The 24,632-nt window shown below is 37.9% G+C and overlaps 1 protein-coding gene and 1 long non-coding RNA gene across 12 annotated transcripts in view; one reads left to right on the forward strand and one right to left on the reverse strand.

The window, feature by feature from the left end:
- The window catches only part of LOC124878850 (A disintegrin and metalloproteinase with thrombospondin motifs 20-like), a 142,756-nt gene that overhangs the window by 91,698 nt on the left and 26,426 nt on the right, over positions 1 to 24,632 (forward strand). Inside the window, exons 26-28 of the mRNA XM_047382995.1 lie at positions 5,297 to 5,566; positions 8,715 to 8,876; positions 10,838 to 11,014. Coding sequence (XP_047238951.1) covers positions 5,297 to 5,566; positions 8,715 to 8,876; positions 10,838 to 11,014 — 609 coding nt within the window. The remainder of the gene's footprint in view (positions 1 to 5,296; positions 5,567 to 8,714; positions 8,877 to 10,837; positions 11,015 to 24,632) is intronic.
- On the reverse strand, positions 15,549 to 23,911 carry LOC124878856. 11 transcript variants are annotated; one of them, XR_007040881.1, is made up of 9 exons: positions 23,543 to 23,907; positions 22,713 to 22,767; positions 22,142 to 22,213; positions 21,371 to 21,558; positions 20,796 to 21,255; positions 19,653 to 19,883; positions 18,733 to 18,925; positions 18,202 to 18,284; positions 15,549 to 18,111 (listed from the first exon to the last, which is right to left on the reverse strand). It is a non-coding gene; the product is annotated as an uncharacterized LOC124878856 (long non-coding RNA). The 11 variants fall into 11 exon arrangements; XR_007040882.1 differs by lacking the exon at positions 19,653 to 19,883 and having other exon boundaries at positions 15,549 to 15,881; positions 16,316 to 18,111; positions 18,733 to 18,837; positions 23,543 to 23,843; XR_007040871.1 differs by having other exon boundaries at positions 18,733 to 19,883; positions 23,543 to 23,911.

Raw genomic sequence — 24,632 nt, forward strand, 5'->3', positions numbered from 1 at the left:
CCCGAAGGACTCTTAGACCATGAAAAATAAAATTTTCTGGGCTGGACAAAGATCGAACTCTTTAGTGTTAATGCCAGTCCTCATATTTGGATGAAACCAGGCAACGCTTATCACCAGGCCAATACCATCCCTACAGTGAAGCATGGTGGTGGCAGCATCACGCTATGAGGATGATTTTCAGTAGCAAGAACTAGCAGACAAGTCAGGATAGAGAGAAAGATGAATGCAACAATGTATCGAGACATCCTGCTTTGAGAACCTGCTCCAGAGCGCTCCTGGCCTCAGACTGGAGCGACGGTTTATTTTTCAGCAGGACAACGACCCAAAGAACACATCCAAGACATCAAAAGAGTAGCTTTAGAACTACTCTGTGAATGTCCTAGAGTGGCCAAGCCAGAGTCCAGACTTGAATCCGATTCAGCACCTCTGGAGAGATCTGAAACTGGCTGTAAACAGATGTCTCCCATTTGCTTGAGATGTACTCCAAAGGAGAATGGCCGAAACTGCCAAGATAGGCGGGCTAAGCTTGTGGCATCATTTTGAAAAGGCTGGAATTGAGGCTGGAATTGCTACCAAAGGTGGAATCAACAAGGTTTTACGCAAAGACTGTGAATACTTATGTAAATGTAAATTCTTAGTCCTGTTTGTAATAAATTTGCAACAATCTCAAACAGACTTATTTTACATTGTCATAATGGGGTACTGTGTGTAGAATTTGATTAATTTGACAGCATTTGCAATAAGGATGTAACATAACTAAATGTGGAAAGATGTAGTGCTGTGAATACTTTCCAGATGCACTGTATTTTCCCAACTTGGTAACCACAGTAATCACAGGGTTCATTTAGTTAGTAATGTCAAAGTTCCTGAGACAATGCCATCATCTTGTACAGTTATGTCTTGATTTTATTTTTCATTCCAAACTAGTACTGGAGTGAATCTCAAGGTTATTTATCATCATTGTGTAATTTTAAACCCTGTGACCATATGAAAAGGTCTGTTTAATTGTCTTTTAAACCCAAATGAACTCCTTTGATGGAAACCTCCCGAGTCTATTTAATTTCATTTGCCACATTAAGTTCATTTCCACCCCCTTTTTTGTCGGTATAAAAAAAGGCTTCACATCTCGAGGCATAACATCATGAAGCAGTTCATGGGAATAATTAAAAGCAACACTCTGTTAACACTGGGCAAATTCTGGATCTGGAAAATGTCCTACAAAAATCTAATTAGAAAAAAAAATGCAAATAATTTAAGGAAAAGAGTCCAAGTAGAATAGTTCAAGCAGTACTAGCCAGGAATTCAAACAAAAAGATGCTGAACACAAACTGTCAAACTGTTGGGAGATTTCCAGCTTGTTCAGTCAGTGTCTGATGGCAGCCAACATCTGGTGGAAACTTAAAAAAAGAGAACCTCTTTTTATAAACTAGAGATTTACAGTTGTGCTTGAAAATGTATAACTCTTAAAATGTTACATGAATCTGCCCAAAATATAATTTTAAAAGTAAATTGTAAGACCGTGAATGTATTTGATTAAAAACATCTGTTAAGTAAGACAGACAAACAGGAAATAGGCTAATGCCAGCATGTTTACTCTCTATTCTAATATGACTTGTTTCTTCACCATTGCATGATGCATTAGACAATGCAGCCCCCTTGAAAAAGAAGGTAATCATTCATAGGAGGATAGCTCCTTGGTTTAATTCAGAACTGCATACTTTAAAGCACAATGTTAGAAAATTGGAAAGAAAATGGCACTCTACACACCTAGAGGATTCCTACTTAATCTGTAAAAATAGCCTACTGTTGTATAAAAAGACACTTCACCAAGCTAGAACAGCTTATTTCTCATCATTAATAGAAGAGAACAAGAATAATCCTAGGTTTATCTTTAGTACAGTTGCTAAACTTACACAGAGTCATAGCTCTGTTGAGCCATCCATTCCCTTAGCTCTTAGCAATCATGATTTTATGGGATTCTTCTTAAATAAAATTGATTCTATTAAAAAGAAAATCTTTGAAATACTTTCGAAGATGATTACTTCATCCTCAGCAAGTGAGACAACATTGGAAATAACTGTAGAACCTGATTTGTGTTTGGACTGTTTTGATCCTGTGGAGCTTCCTGAGTTATCAGAAATATTAGCTTCATCAAAACCTTCAACTTGTATGTTAGACGCAATCCCAACCAAATTATTGTGTTCCCTCTGATTACCAGCCCCATTTTAGAAATGATTAATTTATCCTTAGTAAATGGATATGTACCACAGGCTTTTAAGGTAGCTGTAATTAAACCTTTACTTAAGAAACCTTCGCTTGATCGAGATGACTTGAAAAATTACAGGCCTATATCCAATCTTCCATTCTTATCTAAAATTCTTGAGAAAATAGTTGCAAATCAAATGTGTGAGCATTTACACAGTAATGACCTGTTTGAAGAGTTTCAGTCAGGCTTCAGAGCTCATCATAGCACTGAAACAGCTCTGCTGAAAGTCACTAATGATATTCTCATGGCCTCAGATAATGGACTTGTGTCTGTACTGGTTCTGTTAGATCTCAGTGCCGCATTTGATACAGTCGATCACAATATTCTCTTAGAAAGGCTGGAATATGCTGTAGGGATCAGGGGAACAGCGCTAGGCTGATTTAAATCTTATCTGTCTGACAGATTCCAGTTTGTTCATGTAAATGATAAATCATCTTTAAACTCCAGGGTTAATTGTGGAGTACCACAGGGTTCAGTACTTGGGCCAATTCTCTTTATATATGCTTCCAATAGGTCAAATTATCAGGCAGCATAGTATACATTTTCACTGTTCACTGTTGATGATACTCAGCTTTACTTATCCATAAATCCTGATGAACCCAACCAGTTAGATAGACTGCAAGCATGTCTTGAAGATATAAAAACTTGGATGACTTTAAATTTTTTGCTTCTAAATTCAGACAAGACAGAAGTTGTCGTCTTTGGACCAGAGCCTTTAAAAAAGAAACTGCTTAGTCAATCACTTAACCTGGATGGCATTAAATTGACCTCCGGTAATAAAGTAAAAAACCTTGGTGTTATTTTTGACCAGGACTTGTCATTTAAATTCCATATTAAACAGGTTTCTAGGATTTCCTTCTTTCATCTCCGGAACATTGCCAAAATTATAAATATCCTATCCAGGAGTGACGCTGAAAAACTAGTCCAAGCAATTTTTACTTCAAGGCTGGACTATTGTAATTCTTTACTATCAGGATGTCCACAAAATGCAGTTAAAAGCCTTCAACTGATTCAAAATGCTGCAGCAAGAGTTCTGATGAAAATTAAAAAGAGAGATCATATTTCTCCTATTTTAGAGATCATATTTCTCCTATTTTAGCTTCCTTTCATTGGCTCCCTGTTAAACCCAGAATAGAATTTAAAATTCTCCTCCTCACATATAAAGCCCTTAATGATCTAGCTCCATCATACATCAGAGATCTGATTGGTCCATATGTTCCTAACAGAGCACTTCGTTCTCAGACTGCAGGTTTACTGGTGGTTCCTAGAGTCTCTAGAAGTAGAATGGGAGGCAGATCCTTTAGTTATCAGGCTCCTCTCCTGTGGAACCAGCTCCCAGTTTTAGTCCGTGAGGCAGACACCCTGTCTACTTTTAAGGCTAGGCTTAAAACTTTCCTTTTTGATAAAGCTTATAGTTAGAATGGCTTAGTTCATCAGGGAGGTAGCCTTCCTCCCTCCCTGTTGGATGGAGTAAGGGGGAGTCAGGTTTAGCCTAAACTGGCTCAGTTATGGTTGAGGTGCAAACACACCCTCCATTTCTGCTACCTGTATGACCCCTTCTCTTTTCCAATGGTTATAATCAGTCTGACAGAGAGAGGTATCCCAATCATTGTGGTTTTTAGTATAACAATGACCATCAGTGGGACCCTTTGTGGGGTTCCTTGAGACGGCATTGTTGTAAATAAGCGCCGTTTAACTAAATAATAACTGAAACTATCTGTGTAGTTATGCTGCTATAGGCTTAGGCTGCTGGAGGACATAACGACCACTTTCACCCTCTTCGCTACATTCTCACACTACTCTCCAATTTTGCATTATTTGCTGTTATTGCAGCTTTTAACCTTGTTCTTTCTATTCTCTTCCTAGAAGCTACACCTGGCCTGGCTCTGTGTCTACCTGTGACACCTTTCTAGAGAGGGGAATCGTCCGAGCTTCTGCTGGCAACAACTTAATGCTCACCCTCTACCGATGATCCACATAGCCCTGTCTTTTAGTGTTTAACCCTTTCTCTCTCCTACACATGGCAATTGACGGAGCTTAACTGTAACATCTCTATGTGCTCTCTTTCAGACTCTAACCTTGAAAATTGGCTCAGAGTTTATCTGTTCTTTCTTTCTAGGTGAAATGATTAAAGGAGCTACATCCATTAACATTTACTTTTCCTTCCCATAGAAAGGACTCCTGGATCAGTGCTTCTGTATTCTTTTTGTGTGTCTGCTCTGTTCTCTCAAACCCTCAGTCGGTCGTGGCAGAGGGCCGCTCATACTGAACTTGGTTCTGCTGGAGGTTTTTTCCTGTTAAAAGGGAGTTTTTCCTCTCCACTGTCGCTACATGCATGCTCAGTATGAGGGATTACTGCAAAGTCAACGCCAGTGACTGTCCATTGTCTCTACTTGCTCATCCGGGAGGAGTGAATGCTACAAGTCACTGACTGGATGCAATCTGCTGGGTTTCCTTAGATAGAAAAACTTTTTATCCAATTTGAATAAAAAGCTAACTCCGACTGCACTGTTCAATGGTTAGGATTAATTGGAATGTATGTACCTGACTGTTGTGAAGTGCCTTGAGACAACATGTGTTGTGAATTGGCGCTATATAAATAAAACTGAATCTAATTGAATTAATTCCCAAGTTAAAGTTTTTACCTTAATAATATTATGCAGCTAATTTGAGACAACCTACAAGCAAACCAGAATTCTGGTGGTTCTGAAAAGAATCTAGAAATGAGCTGAAATGCCAGCAAACCGGAAATTTCCAAAGGTTTATAGAAATGTTTCATTGCAGGCATTTGCTTTAGAATGAGATATTGGAAAGTGACTTGGAAGGTGTAGTCATTTGCGTAACAGATAAACGATTTAGTGTAATATTTTGGCATATTATATAATAATATATAATGCTTTTCCTACATCTCCTTTAAAACGCATGTAAAACTCTAATGTAAAGGTCTTTAGGTTGCATTTTTATGGTTATGAAACTGACAGCTCCCATTTTTTTCCTATGTTTGTAACCTTTTCCTCTTCCCTTACCCAGTGTTCAGTGACATGTGGTATTGGACGAGCTACCAGACAAGTGGTCTGCTCCAACTACCACCAGGCAGTGGACCAGTCTTTCTGTGACCCCGATGAAAGGCCCTCAGCTGAGCAAGAGTGCAACACTGCTCCCTGCCCCTCTGTCTACAACCGTCAGCACATTTATGAGCAGCCATATGGATATCCTCAGGATCCAGGACATCATCCAGGACACAGTAGCTGGAACGTCCCGTCTGCAGACAACCAGTGGAGGACCGGACCGTGGGGCGCAGTATGTTTAACATACATTACATGTTTTAGAATATTGCAATGAGCAAAATATTCTTTACCTGCACTTGGGCTATACATCTATATTATTAGGTGTGTGTGAAGACAGTTTTTGAACCAATTAGGTTTGAGGGTGAAGAAACTGATGGTTTTGTCTTTTAAAGCAAAAGGCCATATAGGGTAACAGACAGGTGTATACACAGTGAACTTCATGATGTACTGAATGTTCTGTGAGTGAGTTAGTCTGCGAAAAAAATGAAGGTTACTGCAAAGGAAATCTGACTGAAATCAGACCAGTTGTAAATCTTAGGGTCAGATCAAGCTGCTGATCATTCAGCTTTAAGCAGGATGCAGTGTTATACATATAGCATTAGTCAATAAAGTTTTACTTTTTATGTTAAAGTTATCGCATGTGGATTGTACCATTAAAAATCTTGCTTGCAAATTGCTCAGTCTAATTTAAGAGTAAAACCACCAGTGTCCAGACTCAGTTTGTGCTGTCCTCCCCCACATGTAGATAGTACTGAGTGTTCTCCCTCCCATTAACAGAAGAAATGCATCATTATAATTTGATTCTGAGCCATGCAATTACTTGTGTCAAGACAGAAATGTTCTGTGACATTTTTTGGAAGATGTTTGAGAGCACAGCAGCTGTTTGTTCATAGTTAGATCATTTTGGTGCAGACTGAAACACTTTGCATTGTGCTTAGTGTTTATTTTTTGGATTTTGTATAAGATCTTTAGGCTATATTTTCCATCAGTAGATGATGTACTGTTCTTCTAATCCTGACTGAAATATATGCATGCAGAGCTGCATAAATCATGCATATAGCACAGCGTACCACAAACTATTTAAGGGCTAACATGGTTAACTGATCTCCCTGATCAGCTGAAGCCAAAACTGATCTCTTTGGTTTTGGCAGCATCAAGCTGTGAGGATATCTTCATCGGTGAAAATGAAATTTGTTAGAAACCTCCTTTCAGATCATAGTTCCGCAACAAACATGCAACCAAACAACATGTCACCCTCCATCACTGCCATCGGTTACTTTATCCTTTCACATAAGACAACTTGATCAGCTTGTGTGCTTTCAGCTCATGGACCTAAGATTATTGAACCAAATGGGCATGGCTTACAATTTACAGTAATAAACTGAGCTATACCTAGAGCACATGTCTAAGGAGGGTTTCACCTGATATAGGGGAAATGCTCATGCCGTCAGTTAAGATGCTTTCAGTGATTTAAATTAAAACAAAGTTGTTGCCCAGCATCCTTAACATGTTACTATCTGATGATACTGGTGAGTCGACTTCAACCCCCCTGTTGATATGAAGACAAGAACACACGTAGATCTCTGAACAAACAAAAAAGCTTATCAATGGATGGAAGGAGTTAAATACAGGGCAATCCAGGAATAAACTATATAGAATTTTAGTTAGATTGACTAATCAGAGCACCACCTGATCAGGAATCATTAGCCAAATAACTTTTGGTCTGTCAAGTACTGCTCTGCAAACATAAGGAATAAACACAGACAACTTCTCTCCAAAATACAAGAATTTATTACTAAAAACAATTTAACTCCAAGTTGAAATATTCCAATTAAAAAACTCTAACTACGCCAGAACAATTCAACTAAAACTACCAAGCAAAATGAAGTAATAAGGAAAATAAATAAACTATTTACAAATAAAGGAAACAAGGAACTAAAACAAAATTCAATGATATGACAGTTCGTTTATGTTTAGGGACCAAGGTTTACTTTGAGAAATTGGAACAAAGGTCAGATTAGTTTTAAAAATAATTAAGACAACAGTTGGTATGTCTTCGAACAACCAGTCACAATGCAAATCAGGATAGATAAAACATTATTTTAATATTTTAAAGAATTTGCCAAGTTAGAATCGATAAACTTTTTGGACAATTGATTCTTAAAGTTGTTTTAATTGGCCAGCACTATTTTAGTAAAATGATAATCCAGGAAATATTATTTGCCAAGTTAGAAATCAATAATCTTTTGGACAATCGACCTTAATGTTGTTAACTAGCTATCACATGGAGTAATGGACTACTAAAATGGCGGAGAGGAATGTCAATGGACTTTCAAAAGATAGCGATGAACCGGATATAAATATTTGACCTAGCATTAGCAGTATTAGTTAATGGTTTAGCTTATAAAGGAAAGCTTATAACTTCTTCACCACTCCTTTAAGTCACACGTGTATCTTTAGTTACCATTAATATAAATATTAATGTGCATATGAGAGCTCTCGGTGTGTTACGGCCAATTTATATTTAAACAACTCATTGAAGCAAAGTCAAAACCTTAATACACAACCCAAACAAATAAACTAGCCTCAAAGCATAGAGGCCTGTTAGCATTCAAATAGTTTAACACCAGAGACAAGCAAAACACATAGAAACAAACAATCTTTAAATTGTTTTTCGCAATTTTCTCCCCATACACAACCTCTCATGTGAGCCGTTCTTAGGAACAGGAGTGACGAAGTTCCAAAGGGCTTTAAGTTACATGGGAAACACGGTGGCTCAGTCTGGCCACTTGGTTGCATGGCGGACGGCCACTTGGGGGAGCTCTGCATGGGTTGGCACACATAGCAGGCAGGCAGGGCTGAGGTTCCTATGCCATCTTCTCTCATGGCAGTACAAGGGAAACTGCTTGTCAACCTTTTTTTGGGGAATCTAAAATGCCTTCAGATTCTCCTGAATGAACTCAGACAAAATAGTTCAGGTAGTTTGCCTTTATGTTTGGCCATTATACAGTTGCTAGATATGTAGACGTCTAACCGTATTTTATGTTGGATCCAAGTCTTACTCACCAGCAAGTTTCAGACCCTCGCGCATTGCCTCTCTTTATGCAGTTCTAGCAGCGGGCGGCAGAATAGAGAAAGACATGCAACTGGGAGTGGTGTTTTGTTAATGGATCCCCATGACATCATGGGGATTCCAACAATCTTATATCCTTTTCAGACAAATAAAAACAAATATGAAATTAATATTAAAATATTTGCCGTAAAATAGGAAAAAGGTTAATTCTAAGCACTAATATGGCAGACCGAAGGGGTTGATATTTATTAAAACCCAAATTAATATAAATGATGTAGTCTGATCAAAAGCTGTGTGTTTTATTCAGTGTTCCAGCACCTGCGCAGGAGGCTTTCAGAGACGAGTGGTGGTCTGTCAGGATGCTGATGGGCGGAGCAACAGCTACTGTGATGAAAGAGTCAAACCTGCCGAGTCCAAGAGGTGCGACTCCGGGCCCTGCCCTCTGTGGAACTATGGGGTCTGGAGAGAGGTGAGACTATATATGTTAGGACAGCTGTTTTGTGGTACTTTTCTGTTTCTATTGCAGACTACTTTTCTTGCACCTGGTCCTTTTAAAATGAATGTATTTGCATTGAAAGGCTTACAAAGGCTCCTGAGCAAATAGGATAAACCTGTTTTGTGTGTATACATAACAGGCATCACATTCCATGTGAAAGAAAGTTCTAGGATCCAAATGAAGGCACATAGGAGGCAGTGTAGATGCAAAACTCCAATCTTTAATTTTCCAACTCAAAACGAACTGAGAGCAAGACATGAACAGAAACTGAAAGTATGGGAAAGAGAACAGAAACGGGAATATAATATGGAACATGAGCATGGCTTAACTGGAGGATGTGTAAGGACCAAGGAGTGTTATTGAGGACTTGCAAGAATCTTGGCCTACGGAGGACTAATGCACTGGTTGTAGCTGAACTACTACATGTGTGATGAAATGGAAACTGAGAAAACTAAGAGAATAACAGTCAAAACTACAGAAAAAGACACAGAAACCTAAGACAACCCAACAGGAATCTACTCAAAATGTAAAACCTTACAGAAAACCCAAGATGTGTAATTATACACGTCCAGCTCACGAGACAATACAATATTGGGCTCACGAGAAGGAGACAAGTCCAGATTAAAGAGAGTTAAGCTTTCACAGATTACAAACTGTTTTAAAGAATCTTTACTAAGTGTAGAATATTCCAGTCCAGGTCTGAATAGTCCATATATTGCAGTTTTTACATTTGTGTGAGGGAGGGATGTGAGCATCGCGTACACGAGCATGATTGACACTGCTAAGACTTTTCTTCTGGCTTTGATTGCTTGTTTCTGACCGTAAGAGGTGTATTTCTGCAAATGGGAGTAGGACCACTGGGAGGAGCCAGTGAAGTTTTTCCTTTTTTTCACCGAATCTGTCTCATATTGTAGCTTATAACTGCATAACTGCAGCTTTAAAGGAACAAACATACCAGTGGTGGTGGAAATAGAAGATGTTGTCAGACTTCAAACGGGTTGTATTTCTGTTACACTCCCAAATAAAATGAAAAAGATGCAATTTAAAATATGTTGCATTTAACGCACGAGTGAATGTGATTTGGATAGTGTTGACTGTGTTCTTTGTTATACTCATGGGGAATGACTTTAAATGTTGGCTGAACTCTAAAAAATGTGTTATTTCTATCTGAACAAAAACAATGTCATGTTCGGGCTGGATTGCGCAAATAAACATTAAGGATTTATGATACATATTCAATGCGTAAAATATTTAATTTAGAAATGACAATTGGTTAAATCAAGTACCATTTCCTTTCCGTTCAACATGTAAATTGTTTGGAGGATTTTTTGAAAGTCCATCTTTATTTACTGTGTTTGAGTCTTGAATATTCAAGTTTTTCTCTGCTGTTTTTCTGTTCTTTTTTTTATTACAGTGTGATTGTAATTCATTAGGTGATAGATTGTATTGTGCCCACTGTCGCTGTACATTTATGTTTATAACATTGTATAATTACAAATAAAGTTTGAAAGAACTGGCTCGCGTCTATTGCTGTATCCCAGCAACACGCACTTGCAGTTAGGTTGGAACCAGTCAGAAAGACATGATCTGTTTCAACCCTTCTATCTGAGTCTATTAAAATCAGTTTGACACACATTAAATTGTACCAACACGATGATTCCCAATGAATGTTTAGCTGAAAACCTGTGATACAGTGAAGTATCAGATGAAAGATAATACCTGGTACTGTTTCAGATGTTTGCTGGATTTTCTTCCGGTCTTCTAAAGACAAATTTTCAGATATTTTCGTTTGCTGTGCAAAAAAAGTCCTGATTGATGGGAGCAAAGTATGAAGACAATTAAGCTAGCCTATTACTTTTTATATTCACTATAGACATATAGCCATAGCCAGTACAACATCAAAAGCTTGATATTTGGTCTGCTGTTTCCCTCAGTGCACCCAGACCTGTGGTGGAGGGAGAAAGACTCGTTTAGTGGTCTGTCAAAGACCCAGTGGACAAATGCTCAACGACTACAACTGTGACATCCTGGACAAACCGCCTGACATGGAGCAGTGCAACCTCCAATCCTGCCCAGGCTCCACGTCCTGGCATCGCCGACCATGGAAGCCGGTACGATAGTACTAATTTCCCTTCAACACTTACTTTCCTCAGTAAGGGTGCATCACTGTGAAAAGAGATCATGTGTTATGATATGACTTCAGGCAGACAACTGCAGGAGTTGCTGAAGTAAATGCTGGGTATCGAGCTTCACTGTTTACTTGCGTATTTTAGCCCACCCAGATGGGCCCCTCAGTGGCATGGTGCTAATTAGAATACAAAAAGGAAAAATTTGCAAAAACAATGCTGCTCCACCTATAGAGTCATTAAAAACATATGGAACCCATTAGGACTCTAGGCTTCAAATTAAAACCTGTAAATCAGGACAGTGCGGTCCAACAGTGCCGGAAATTTATGAAGGCATACTTGTGGGAAGTATTTATTTCCTATATTAGGTGCGAAGAAAATAATCACTGCTGTTATTGCTGTTTTCACCCTGTATCTGCGGTACACAAGTGTATATTTGTGTATAAGAGTTAATATTATGGTCTTTATTGAACAGCAACAAAGGCCTGTCAATGTATTTTGTGTATGTATCTTTGTACAGTTTGATTTTATTTTTCAAGTATCTAGTTTTTATAACAAAATATTTAATATTTTACTGGTGCTCCTGGTCAGACCTCTCATATTTCTCTATGGGTAATTACAGTTTGTACAGAGGAAAATATTTTTCATTCGTTTTTGATTGTGCTTGTACTTCAACTGAATTTGAAAAGGCTTCATTTCCGTTCGAGGTTAAGGAAGATCTCAACATGATCACAGTTGGAAACAGTTTGAAAAGGTGGAATTGTCCTAGAATCAACATTAAGAGTTAAACCAAATAAAGTACATTTTATTGTAGTATTTCTTTTTTAAATAAGCATTATGGGAAAGGCTATTCTTCATTACTAAGAACTTATATTGTCTAGTGTATGAAATGCTTATATTTTGATACACAGTGCCTGTGCCCTTACCCCCACTTACCCCCACCCTATCTGAGTTGATAAGGATGGCTGGGACTAGAGCCAATGCTTGCATCACGTTTGCAATGAGTGAGATTTGATACGAACAACATCAATAGCTTCTTTATTTAAAATAGTGATTTTTGCTGGGTTTTGGTAAATATTATTAGGTTTCATTGTTTAAAAAGTATTTATTTCATTACATGGGTTGTTCTTTAGTACAATGCAGCTAGTTGAATTTGAAACATTTGTTCTTGTTCATCTTTCACCATTGACTAATAAGCACACAGATACCTTTGCTACATGCAGCCGTACATGCAGTCTGTTGTTTCTCTTTCTACATATGGCCAGTTTTTTGTTTCTTTCTGAAGGATTTTTTTGTTCTACAATAGTGTGTATATATATATATATATATATATATATATATATATATATATATATATATATATATATATATATATACTTGTTTACAATAGATTATTAATTGTTGCAGCTTTAATGTTTTGTTCCAGTTCAGACTGAACACTTGAGTAAAGTTACTTTCCATTTTTAAAACATTACTTTGTTGGTGCTGGTTCACGTCTCTGGTCTTAACTGCCTTGTGGCCTTGCTTGACGTACACCGAATGCGAAACAGCTTTGTTAAAATACATCGTTCTGATCATGCAGTTACCATGGGAATGAATGTCATTGTAATTCTGGGCTTTTATTGTTTTATTTGAAACATTATTTTTTTAGGGTAGAATGACTAAATAACTTTCAACTTTAAGGGTTTTTAACAATGATTCTTGGATGCAGGGTGCAAAGTGGTGCAGCAGGTAGCAGTGCTGTGTTGCAGCTAAAAGGTTCTTGGTTCAAATACAGGCTTAGGTTCTTTCTGCATGGAGTTTGCATATTTTCCCTTTGAATGTGTGGGTTTTCTCTGGGTACACCAGCTTTATCTCACAGTCCAAACACATGACTGTTGGGTTAATTGGTCTTTCTAAATTATTTGTAGGTATGTGTACGTGCATAGTTGTTTGTCTTGTGTGTCTTTTTTTTGCCCTGACATGGAGTGGTGACCTGTCCAGGGTGTTCCCCGCCTCTTGCCCAATGACCGTTTACATCAGCCCCACAAGCACTCTGCAAAAATAAGTGGGTTTTGACAGTGACTGGATTCAAGAACTGGGTGCAGATGTATAAATTGAGCCTGTAATACATACAGGCTCAGCAATCTCCTTACACTCTCTACTGATATTTGCTTAAAATGCCCCTTGAAGAGTTGCACCTCTAGCGCCGGCTTTTTTTTAGAGATTAACCCTCTGACACAATTCTGATGGTCAGGATATTGGAGAGAGCCTTTAATAAGCTTAATGTGGATCTTCTTGATATATTCCGAAACTAGTTTGGATCTGTATTTGGGATCATTGTCCTGTTAAAACACCCACTTGTGTGTAAGTTTCAACCATCTGACCCAAATTGTCTCTTCAGATAAATGTAAAAGAGATTAGGTTGTACAGGGGCAAATCACAAGGGCTCCAGCCTATTATACCTGGAATGCTAAAACTGCAGTTATTTCGTTTGCAGTGAAGCTAATTTTACATCACCATGGGTCGAAGAAAGAAGATTGGAAAGACCTTGTCTGCTGCAAATTCAACACCTTTTAGTTGAAAGTAACTGCAGCTGCCCACATGGACAAGCTAAAATAAAAGTCTTATGGTCAAATATTTAGTTATTTTGACAAAACATATCTTTGGAGGAGTCGAGGCAAGGCTGAACAAAGCACTGAGGTGGTAGTGTCATGCTGTGGGGCTATTTCGCCACCAGTGTTACATTGTACAAGCTGAAAAGGCAACTACCTTTAAACTCTTTAACCTCACCTTATTTTAACAGCTAGACAGACAGTTGCAAATATGTACAAATTCTTCTTTAAAAAACACGAATGTTGTATGTTGTATTGTCATTCCACCCTGAAAAAAGAATCTTTTAAATAAATGATTATAAGCCAAAAGTTAATATGACATTTATGTCAATAAGGAATGTTTGGAAACTCCTGACTCACCCTGGGAAAGAGAATAGATTTTACATTAGAAATATAAAGTTGCTTTTATTGGGTTGTAAAAAACACAAAGACTATTCAAACATCCAGCTTTAACTCTCTGAATTTATGTTGAGCTGTTTGTCTTGGTACCAAACACTTCTGACCACTCAGTCTCAAACTGTGCACATTCCTGGTAGTGTTCGTATACACTACTGGTCAAAAGTTTTAGATACACTTTCTTACTTAATGAATCTCTTTATTTTCATGACTATTTAAATTGTATTCTCACCAAAGGCAACAAAACTGTGAATGAACACACATGGAATTATGTAGTAAACAAAAAATGTGGAATAACTCTTTTAGATTCTTCAAAATGGCCATCCTTTGCTTTGATCACTGCTTTGCTCTCTTGGCGTTCATCTGGTGGTCACCTGAAATGTTTTTTCAGTCTTGAAAGAACTTCCCAGAAGTGCAATGAGAGACAGCCAAAGGTTAATATTTTAGTAATCAAATATAAAACCTAATTAAAATTCTACAATTTTTCTTTTGCTATATCATTCCATATGTGTTCGTTCACAGTTTTGATGCCTTCAGTGAGAATCCACATACAATGTAAATAGTGATGAAAATTCAGAAAACCATTAAATGAGAAAGGCGCTCTAAAACTTTTGGCCAGTAGTGTATATGAGGAGGTGAACCTTGTACTAAAACTCAAAAACTACAAAAAACTACAAAAACTGTTAAATGTATCGTACTATCCAAATAAATGCTGAACTTTAGCCATAAACAATTTGAAGATGTGTTGGATTAATTCTCTTTGTTCATTCAAAGTCCCCCAAACAGTTAATTACCTTTAGACTGTAATGGGCTAATTTATCTGAATTACATTTAATTTAAGACAACAAGAGTCAGTTATTTTCTTATGCTGGGACCATCTCTAGTGAGAATGACTTCATCCCTCCTTTTTTGTGTTCCTGCTTCTTGGCCTAATTGTCTGCGTGTGTGTGGGTGTGCATGTGCGTGTGTGCGTGCGTGTTTGTGTGTGTGCGTGCGTGCGTGTTTGTGTTTGTGTGTGAGTGTGTGTGTGCGTGCGTGCGTGTTTGTGTGTGTGCGTGTTTGTGTGTGTGTGTGTGTGTGTGTGTGCGTGTGTGTGTGTGTGTGTGTGTGTGTTAATGAGTAATATTCACTATAACCAAGAGTCCTGGTGGTTTCACTCACGTAATTTTTTTTTGTTTTATAATTTGTGGTGCAAAAACAAAATGGATCAAGTCTTCTTTATTATTATTATCATGTATTGTTTTGGTTTATTGTTGTTTTCTTTTTGCTATTTATTTCATTCACATGCAAAATACTTCGATATGTTGAAATCATTTTATGTAAAAACTATTAAAGAAACATAAAATTCAAATCATATAAAATTTGTGTTGTTTCTTAGTGAAATATTATCACTATAAACAAAATAAAATCTGCTTCTTTAAATCTCAGGAATACTTAAAGCATGTCAATTTCTTAATATGACCATTCTTCAAAGATGTAAAAGCTGTCAGAAAATAAAAACAAGGAACAGCAAACCACAGAAAGCTAAATCCTTAAATATGTATCATTTATTTTTTTGACAGGGTAAACATTATGTCATTGAACAACATTTATCACTTGGATGTACTTGTAGATGAGGTACATAATAAACATTGGATTTGTTTAGGCCACCATGGATATTTTGTAATTGAGGGACTTTTCTAAATTCAGTTTTAATGTAGGCATTTAAAAAATATGTCCTCACACTGTCTAGTTTTTTTTTAGATCTCTGCAATGAAAAAATAAAGCAGTTTTTGTCTCGAGATGCATCAATAATTCTGTCAGTGATCATAATCGACCAGTTTCCTCTTATCAGCTCTGATCAGGCAACAGCCGGTCAAATTCTGAAAAGTCAAAAATGTTTTTTCTTATATTCATTAAATGCATCAAACCTAAGAAATCACACTATTTATCTATAAATATATAAATTAGCAGCAAGCAAGTTGATGCACTTTTAAGAGTTTAATAAAAGTCAGATAAAGATTAGGGAAATAGGGATGATCATGTAATTCCTTCATTTTCTGTTGTATTTAAAGCTCAACCAAATAACCCACTGCACTTATTATTTGACGTGTTACAGTCTTTAAAAAAAAAAGCATTGTAATCAGTTAAAATCAGAATTATCGGGTCAAAGACCAAAGTAAACCAGAAATGGGCCAGGAAAATTGTGATTGGTGCATCTTTTTTCTCTTTATTTAGTGCATTTTAGCATTTTATTTTATAGTACCCCCCAGAGAAAACAGTCCAATTCAAAGAGCTAGCTGGCACATGTACTTACCATTGGTGTAATGGAGGTCTCAGTAATACATTTGGCTGCAGACTACAGAAGTTCACTCTATTTACACCAGCCGTAATTGGGATTAATTCATTTTGGCAAGTGTTGTACAGCTGAGAAAAACCCCTTAATTGCCAAGTACAGACATTAGGATCTAAAAGGTAATATCAAACAATAATCAAATCATTGAGAGTTGGCCTCTTTAGTTCTATATTCTGAACAACAGTCTTCACATTCTTACAAAATACGAAATAATGAGAAGACACCAAGGAATTATTACATTTATTGCAAACGTTTTTAAGTGAAATGATTAAAGTTTGGAATATTTACCTTAAAAAAACATGTCCACTAACAATATGGTTGTGTTTTACTCACGGTAAATTGCCTGCATGTGCTTTATTGAGTCCAAGGACTCCAAAGGTCTTTACAATACAAACAGTCATCCTCCCATTCATACACACCTTCACACACTGGCAGCCACAGCTGCCCTGGGGCAGACTGACATAAATGGCTGCCATACAATCGGTGCCACCGAGCCCTCTGACCACCATCAGCAGGCAAGGCGGGGGAAGTGCCCCGCCCAAGGACGCAACGACTGAGACGGGTAGAGTTTCGAACCGGCAACCCAGCAATTGATTGAGTCACCATTGCCCCACCGTTACTCATGTCAACAGGCACCATTATAGTAATTAACATATTCTGCTTCTAAGCAAAAACATACCACTTCCTGTTAAGTATATACTTTCTATGGAGGGGAGGGGTGACAGCAGAGTGCCTGCAATCACAGCGCTTCAAATCAAAACCACATGCACACATTTACATTCTTAACTCCAGCCTAAGAGCAATGAGCATGAACAACCTTCAAACCTGTCACCTTGGGGTCAGTTGTTTCTGACATCATGAGGCTGGTGTTTCCTCTCAGTCGAATTTGAACAACCAAATTAGTAGATGAAGGATTCTACCCCGTGCTCACGAGCACAAGGTTCCTCGTCATGGCCTTGACCTGAATATGCATTGGGAGATGATGTTTCAGTGTGGCCCCTTTGGGAGAAAGCAAAGCAGGGCTTTGGCCAAAAGATTACTGCAAACCCTGAAAACCTTGGTGGCATAAAAGACAGTCTTAGTGACATCTTATCTGAAGATTGATAATATTTGTACATAGGGCTGCTTTTAAATCAGGACTGAAAGTAAACTTTTGGGATGACAGGTGACAAAAACAAACCTAAGTTTTACAAATTCATGGCACTTGTATAAACATCCCCCTATTTTTTACATGCTTTACAAAAACCCATTAAGCTTTTTCACATAGTGACACTCTAAAACGACAAAATCCAATGTATGGATTTAGTATTTTGTGTTACACCAACTCAAAGTAACATATTTTATACAATGGAATGAAAATGACACATGGTTTTAATTTGTTTTCCACAAATAAAATCTGACATGTGTGGTATACATTAAATATACATTAAATGTATACTACCCACTGTATACAGGTCCCTATACCTCTAAACAAAACCCAGTTCAACCAGCTGCAGTGTCCCAAACACAGGCTAGGCAAGGAGAAAACAGAGAAAAAGATAAAATGCTTAAAGTAACGGCTCATGGCAAGAAGAAAGCAAGAGTGTGTTCAGAGTGAGCCATCAGAAGTCCTGGTTGCAGTTTGGTGTTTATGGCAGAAAGCTAAAACCATACATCAGCTATGGTGAATCATGGTAGTGATAGCACAATTCTTTGGGGATGCCTTTCATCAGTAGGTCAAAGGAAACTGGTCAGTATTGGTGGGAAGATGGATGGAACTAAATACAGGGTGATAGGAAAATACTGATTGGAAACATGTTAGGGAGTACAAAAAACAAGTGCTGGAATGGTCCAGTCAAAGTCCATACCTAAATCAAAATGGAAATCTTGTGGCAAGGCCTAATAAATTGCTGTTCGGGGAAGTTCTCTATCCATTCTGACCGAGCTTGACCTATTTTGAAAAAAAGAAAAATAAGAAATTTCAGGCTATTGATGTGCAACTGCAAAATGCAGCAAAAGTTGATTTTACAAAGTATTGACTGGGGAGGGTGTAACGTTAAAGGGGATTAATATTTTTATAACACACTAAAGATTCTGGTTATAGCTGCCTGTAATGGCCTTTTTGAAGGAGTGTCTGAACATAGTATTAAAAGACATTATGTAGATAAAGAGAGGAGCCTATACTGTAGTGAGGAGTAAACGTTACTGTGGGGTCGATCATGAGCAGATGCTGCAAGACCTAAATGAGAAGAGACAAGGTACCAAAGTCTGCAAGCATTTAGTTTGGGGTATCCCAGGTCTGCTGAATGGCACAGGGCATGGCCTTGCCTTGGCACTGGCAGAATGCATGTAGTTTTAGGCCACTTGGAATTGTTTGTTTATATCTGTATTATACTTACACTATATTGCCTGAAGTAGTCGGTCACCCCTCAAAATTATTGAATACAGATGTTCTAATCCCTTCCATGGCCCCATGTATAAAATCCAGCATCTTGGTGGGCAGACTGCAAACATTTGTGAAAGAATGGGTCACTCTCAAGGACCTAGCAAATAAAAGCGAGGTAGGTAGGATGGCACATGGACAATAAGTACCTGTGGAAACATTGGAAAACAATAGCAATTTAGCCACTTAATGATATACCAAGTTAAAGTTCAAAGCAGGGACATTACAGACTAAAGTGCACAATGTGCTAACAGCTGTGTATGGAGTGAATAGCTATAGACCTCCAAATTTTGTGTGGCTTCAGTTTAGGTCAAGAATAGGGGGTAGTAAGCTTTAGGAAATGGGTTTCCATGGCTGAGAATGTCAATCCAAAGCCTAAAACCAACAAGTGCAATTATATTCAGTGCTCTAAAGCCTGCCAACACTGGACTCTAGACCCATAGAGATTTTTTCTTTGTGTTTGGGATGATCCCTTCAAGTTCCAACAGGACTGCACACCAGTGTGCAAAGCAAGGTCCATAAGAACATAGATGACCCTGTTTTTTGTGGAGGAACTTGATTGGCTTGCACAGAGTCCTTAGCCCGAGCCGACAAAACACCTTAGGGAAGAATTAAAGCAGAGACTGCAAGCCAGACCCTCTCATCCAACATCAGTGTCTGACCTCAAAAATACTATCCTGGAGGAGGAATCAAACATTTCAATAAACACACTCCTAAACCTTGTGAGAAGCCTTTTTAGAAGAGTTGAAGCTATTATAGCTATAAAGAATGGGCCAACTCCATGTTAAAACCTATGTATAATAAATGGGAATTCATTACAGGTTTTGTGTGTAATCTCAAGACTTTCAGCAGTATATTGTATATAAGACTACATACTTAGTCTTGATGGGCCCAAGTCCTCTTTGAACCTTTCAACACCATCATACTAGGGAGTGAAATGAATGTGGCAGTAGATAATGGGAAAGACTGTGATAGATTGATTGTTCAAGTCCATGACAACACATGGTGTTTAACTGAGCATTTCCGATTCTTTCAGTGACGTTAGAAATAATTGATCAAATCACTGATCTCTGTGGTGTTTTTTCTTGTTATCGTGCATCACAGGGTCTAAAAAAGGGACAGAATTAAAGGATTAAAATATACGAAAAGACATTGTGGAATAAGAAGTGTTGGTATTAATGGGAAACCAAAGCATAAAGAGTTTGGTTATTGCTAAAAAAATACTTCTGAAAGCTGAATCTACAAAACTATTAAAGAACCAGCAGTAACAATGGAATTCTTTGTCCCTTACATTAGTTTTTTTAATCATATTTCATTGAAATGTAAGGTCAAGATCCTCCTCTTGTCTGAGTTCTTCCAAACTTCCTCATGTTACTGGCCAGCCAGATGGCTGGCTGCTATGACCAATTAGAAATGCAGCTGTGTAACATTTAGCGGGAAGAGGGAAAAATAACTCTGGATTTGTTTAGCTTTAACCTACAAAATCAACTTTATTCTATTTTTCTATGGTTTCCTATTCTTTTCACACATATATTTCATGACATGGTTGTGTGCAAAAGTTAAACATGTGTAGGCATTGCAAGTATAAGATTCACACATGATTTTTCTAATAACTTTCAATAAAAATACCACAGGTATGAAATTATTCACAGCAAAATTTAAAACAAGAATTTATAACGCGATCTAGTAGCAACTAGTCTTACTACTGCTTCTAAAATAATGGAACATATTTATTATTATGTTTTAGTATAATTTATAATATTAACTTTCAATTGTTCATTTTTTATTGGATACAAACTAGCTTTTAAAGTGCCTTTTGTGCATAATTATTTTTTTCTGCTACAGTGTAAGCGGGTTACTAAACTATATATTATACAACTGGAGAGAATGCTAGTCATGCCAGCAATTTCTCGAGCATGACGTTAAAACCGCTTTAATTTGCAATAATTTTGAAACTGTAACTTTTGAAAACCTTGTATAACTTGTCTTTGAGTAAACATGGTTTTTAGTTTCGCTTACCTTTTCTTAGGGATGTTGACTTTAAAAGGAAAATGTGTTGATAAAAGTCTCCATGCTCGGTCAAGCAGCTGTTTATTGGACTCGTTGTTGCCGGCAGATTTGTACTTACAGACAAGTCCAGAATGGGCTGTTTAGTGTCAGCAAGACTGAAGTTTGCTGCAATTGTGGTTAATAGTCTGTCAAATACTTCAGAGACAGAAAAAGGGAGTAATTTTTACATGCAAGCATCTGCATTCATAATCAAGAAAACAACTTTACACATCACAACTTCATCCTTGTATTGTACTCAACTTCAGATTCCTAGTAATAGCATGATGTGAACTGGATTAGAATGTTACTCTGTGTCATCTCTCTGGTTTCCCATTGCAGAACAGATCTCTGACTCAACATTCCTCTTTCCCAAGGTGTCGCTCCCACCTGCATGATGATAGCAAGTGTTGCTTGGACCTTTGAAACATTCCTGTGAAAACAGAACCATGAACAGGAGAGGCTGAAAGTTGTGTGAAATCTCTGTGTAGAATTTTTATTCTCTGCATCTGCTGATTAAAAAAGGAATGGACGTAATCTTAACGTACATTCTGCTCCCACGTATCATGCTGTATGCAAACTGGTGTGTCATGGTTGACATTTTATCATTCCATATTTTATCAATATTACTCTTCGTAACAGCTTAGACAACATTCAGCCCTGGGCACACCTCCAAATGTCCTTCCTGCGGTCTGCACTTGCATGTTGACTCTTGCTCTGAGTGCCTTTGAAGAGCCTGCACACAATTACCATATGCTTGGTATTACCGTCCTCTCGCATTGAGAGCATGCAGCAATGTGACTGGAATTTGACCTTAGCCTTTTTAGCAGGCAGTTTTGTAAATCAGTATAACAGTAAAACGGGGTTTTACAAATATTAACACAATGATTATGGATTTCACATTTCAGAAGGTCTTTTATGTCATAATAGGTGGACAATGAAACATTATGCTCTTTATCTGGACTGGAAATTATGCATCTTGTGTATTTTATTCCCGCTCTCCCTTTTGCAGTGGCTTTGTACATGGAGGCTCAGTCGTTGACCAGAAATAGGCAACCTAAATACTGCACAGCAACACAGGAATCAAGATCTCTTGAAAACGTTCGTCAGCCATCTCAGACTTTTCCAAAGCTGTCATCAGGGTGTCTGGTTTTTATTTACCAGTATAACAGTAAAATAGGGTTTTACAATTATTAACAATCACAAAATGATTATGGATTTCACATTTCAAAATGTATTTTATATTAGCGGCATTAGTAGAGCTTGCATTTCTCAAAGAGCAGTCGCCTTGTGTTTTCCTTGAGAATGTAGATCCTTACTTTACTCTCTTTCCAAAATGCTGCCAACATTTCCCAGTCCGGCACGTTCCAAGACAGACAAAGGTTAAAGCTCTGAAAGGTAAAATACTATTATCTGCTGACGTTTTGCTCTCGCTCACTCTCTTGCAGCCTGTATGCATTGCAGACATGTATCAACATGTTAAATAAAATATAGCTTTTTTTTTTTTTTAAATAAAAGCTTTTACATGTCTGTGCTTCCTTTGACATAATGTTAAACATCTCACTTTTACTGAAAATAACTAACTTAGTATCTTAGTTTTCTTCTTAGAGGAACAACTTCCACATCCTATAGCGTTGTTGTCATTGTAACTAAGTTGTACAGCTTAGCATGGTATGTTTACTGCTTAGTAAGATACTTCATATTTAAATTTCCAAACGAAGTCAGGATTAATCTAACTGAAGATTTTACAATTCTGGTAAACAGTGGATTTCCCTGTCCACCCCAGTACATATATATATTTTTTAATGTGCTTTTTTGTCTGTGAGGTTCTGCAAAGAGGTTCTGTACTGCTTAGAAGTTTTTCTGGTAGAATGTTTCAGCTGAGCTTACCTGCTGTGAGTTGTGGAGTGGGTGGGGTTGACTTGGGTATTTCCAGTTGCCATTTCTAGACAAAGACATTCATGCACTAAAAAAATCATCTGAATAAGTCTGATAACATTTTTTCGGTGGGGAAAGTGCCCCTTGTTTATTCTAAATGGGTTCAAACATCTGTTTTCAAAGACTTTTCAGATTTGTTTTAGCACTCAATTATGTAATTTGCCCCATATTTACATCAGCAAAACTGTTTTGAAACCATTAAGTAGAATAATTATGAGCTTTAAGATGAAGCAGCATTGCCTTTCTTAGTGGAACATTTGTTCAAGTAAAAAAAAAAAGAAAACTTGTTTCGCACAAGTTGTTTTACTTGGCTGGATTGCAATTGCAGCTGAGTCATTCCACTTTAAAGTAATCCACATTATGCCCAGATGAGACTCGTCGGCTTATACAAGACTTATCCCACCTAATCATGTGAAATTAATGGCTGCCACGACGTGGGAGAGCAAATCTGTGTCGGGAGTGTTTAATTTCCCATGTGACTTGTTGATTTATGTGGTTTGCTCTCCGCTCAGTCTAACTGAACACGACAAATCTTCCCAATATTTCAAAACCTCATACCATTAACACTTTGTGAGACTGCGACATCAACTATTGAACATCATACTTAAATAAAAATGTAATTTAAATATTTTATTCTAGATTATTTGACAGTTTTGCTGGGATCCAATATTCTTTTAAGATGCAAATTTTCAATATAAAGTTCAGATTTATAAATGCAGGGACATTATTTTAAAGAAAACGTAGCAGCATAGTAACTTGTCTGTAGTGTAGAGTGGACCTACCTGTAAAGTTTCCCAGCTGTGGATCTTCAGAGCAAAGGTCCCAGAGTCCTTGCCCTCATCGTGCTCTCAGAGATGAAGCTGTCCTCAATCCCAGGGGCTTTGCCAGCTCTTCGTTTGTTCGGTCACCAGCCCTGATTAACTAATGGCTGACAGATGGGGTTGGCAGTTTTGCGGGAGGAGCGCGTCTCCATATTGTGTTTTTTTTCCACTGGTCGACTGCAGATACAGCTCAGCTGGGGGAAGCGTAGCCTGTATGGCTGTGATTTTCTTCCTTCCTCCCTTTTTTTTTCTCCCGCCTGCTTTCTACTCCAGTGAGGTGGGGCTAGCCCCCTCCCCTTCTCACTCCTAGACCATCCACCCCACCTCCAGCATGTTTGCATGTCTCTTCTCTCCGCCGAGAAGGTTTTGTTATCATTTATGAGGATGTGTGCAGCGGGTATCTGCAGTGCTCAGGGCTAGTCACTGGGCTTTGATGTGCACCGTCAGCTGAGAGGAGCCTGTGTTTAAAATGCCTCAGTAATTACAGAGTGCAGGATGCATGTTTGTGCAGCATTTACCACTGCCAACAACAACAAGAAAAAGCAGAAGTTTTGTTTGAAAGGGCATTCTGACCTTGATCAGTTTTCAAAAATTAGTGGAGTATCAGAATTATAATTTGTAAGGTTTATACTGTGAGGTCACCATCAAACGATGTGCCTGGTGTTATGCAATTTTTCTGAGGTCATAATTAGTGGACAATGAAACATTATGTTCTTTATCTGGACTGGAAATTACGCATCTTGTGTATTTTATTCCTGCTCTCCTTTTTGCGGTGGCTTTGTACATGGAGGCTCAGTCGTCGAGCAGAAATAGGCAACCTAAATACCGCACAGCCACACGGGCACCAAGATCTCTTGAAAACGTTCGTCAGCCATCTCAGACTGTTTTTTCCAGAGCTGTCATCATGGTGTCTGGTTTTTATTCATTATGTTTTCTCCTTCTGGGGTGTTTATTAATACCAGATGATTCTCTAAAAGAGTGTGTTTGAATCCTTTCCTCGCTCAGCCTTGGACTTAGTCAATCACAGCAGCTCTCTAAGTAACTCCTTTGT

The sequence above is a fragment of the Girardinichthys multiradiatus genome, chromosome 2 (assembly GCF_021462225.1).
Source record: "Girardinichthys multiradiatus isolate DD_20200921_A chromosome 2, DD_fGirMul_XY1, whole genome shotgun sequence".
NCBI lineage: Eukaryota > Metazoa > Chordata > Actinopteri > Cyprinodontiformes > Goodeidae > Girardinichthys > Girardinichthys multiradiatus.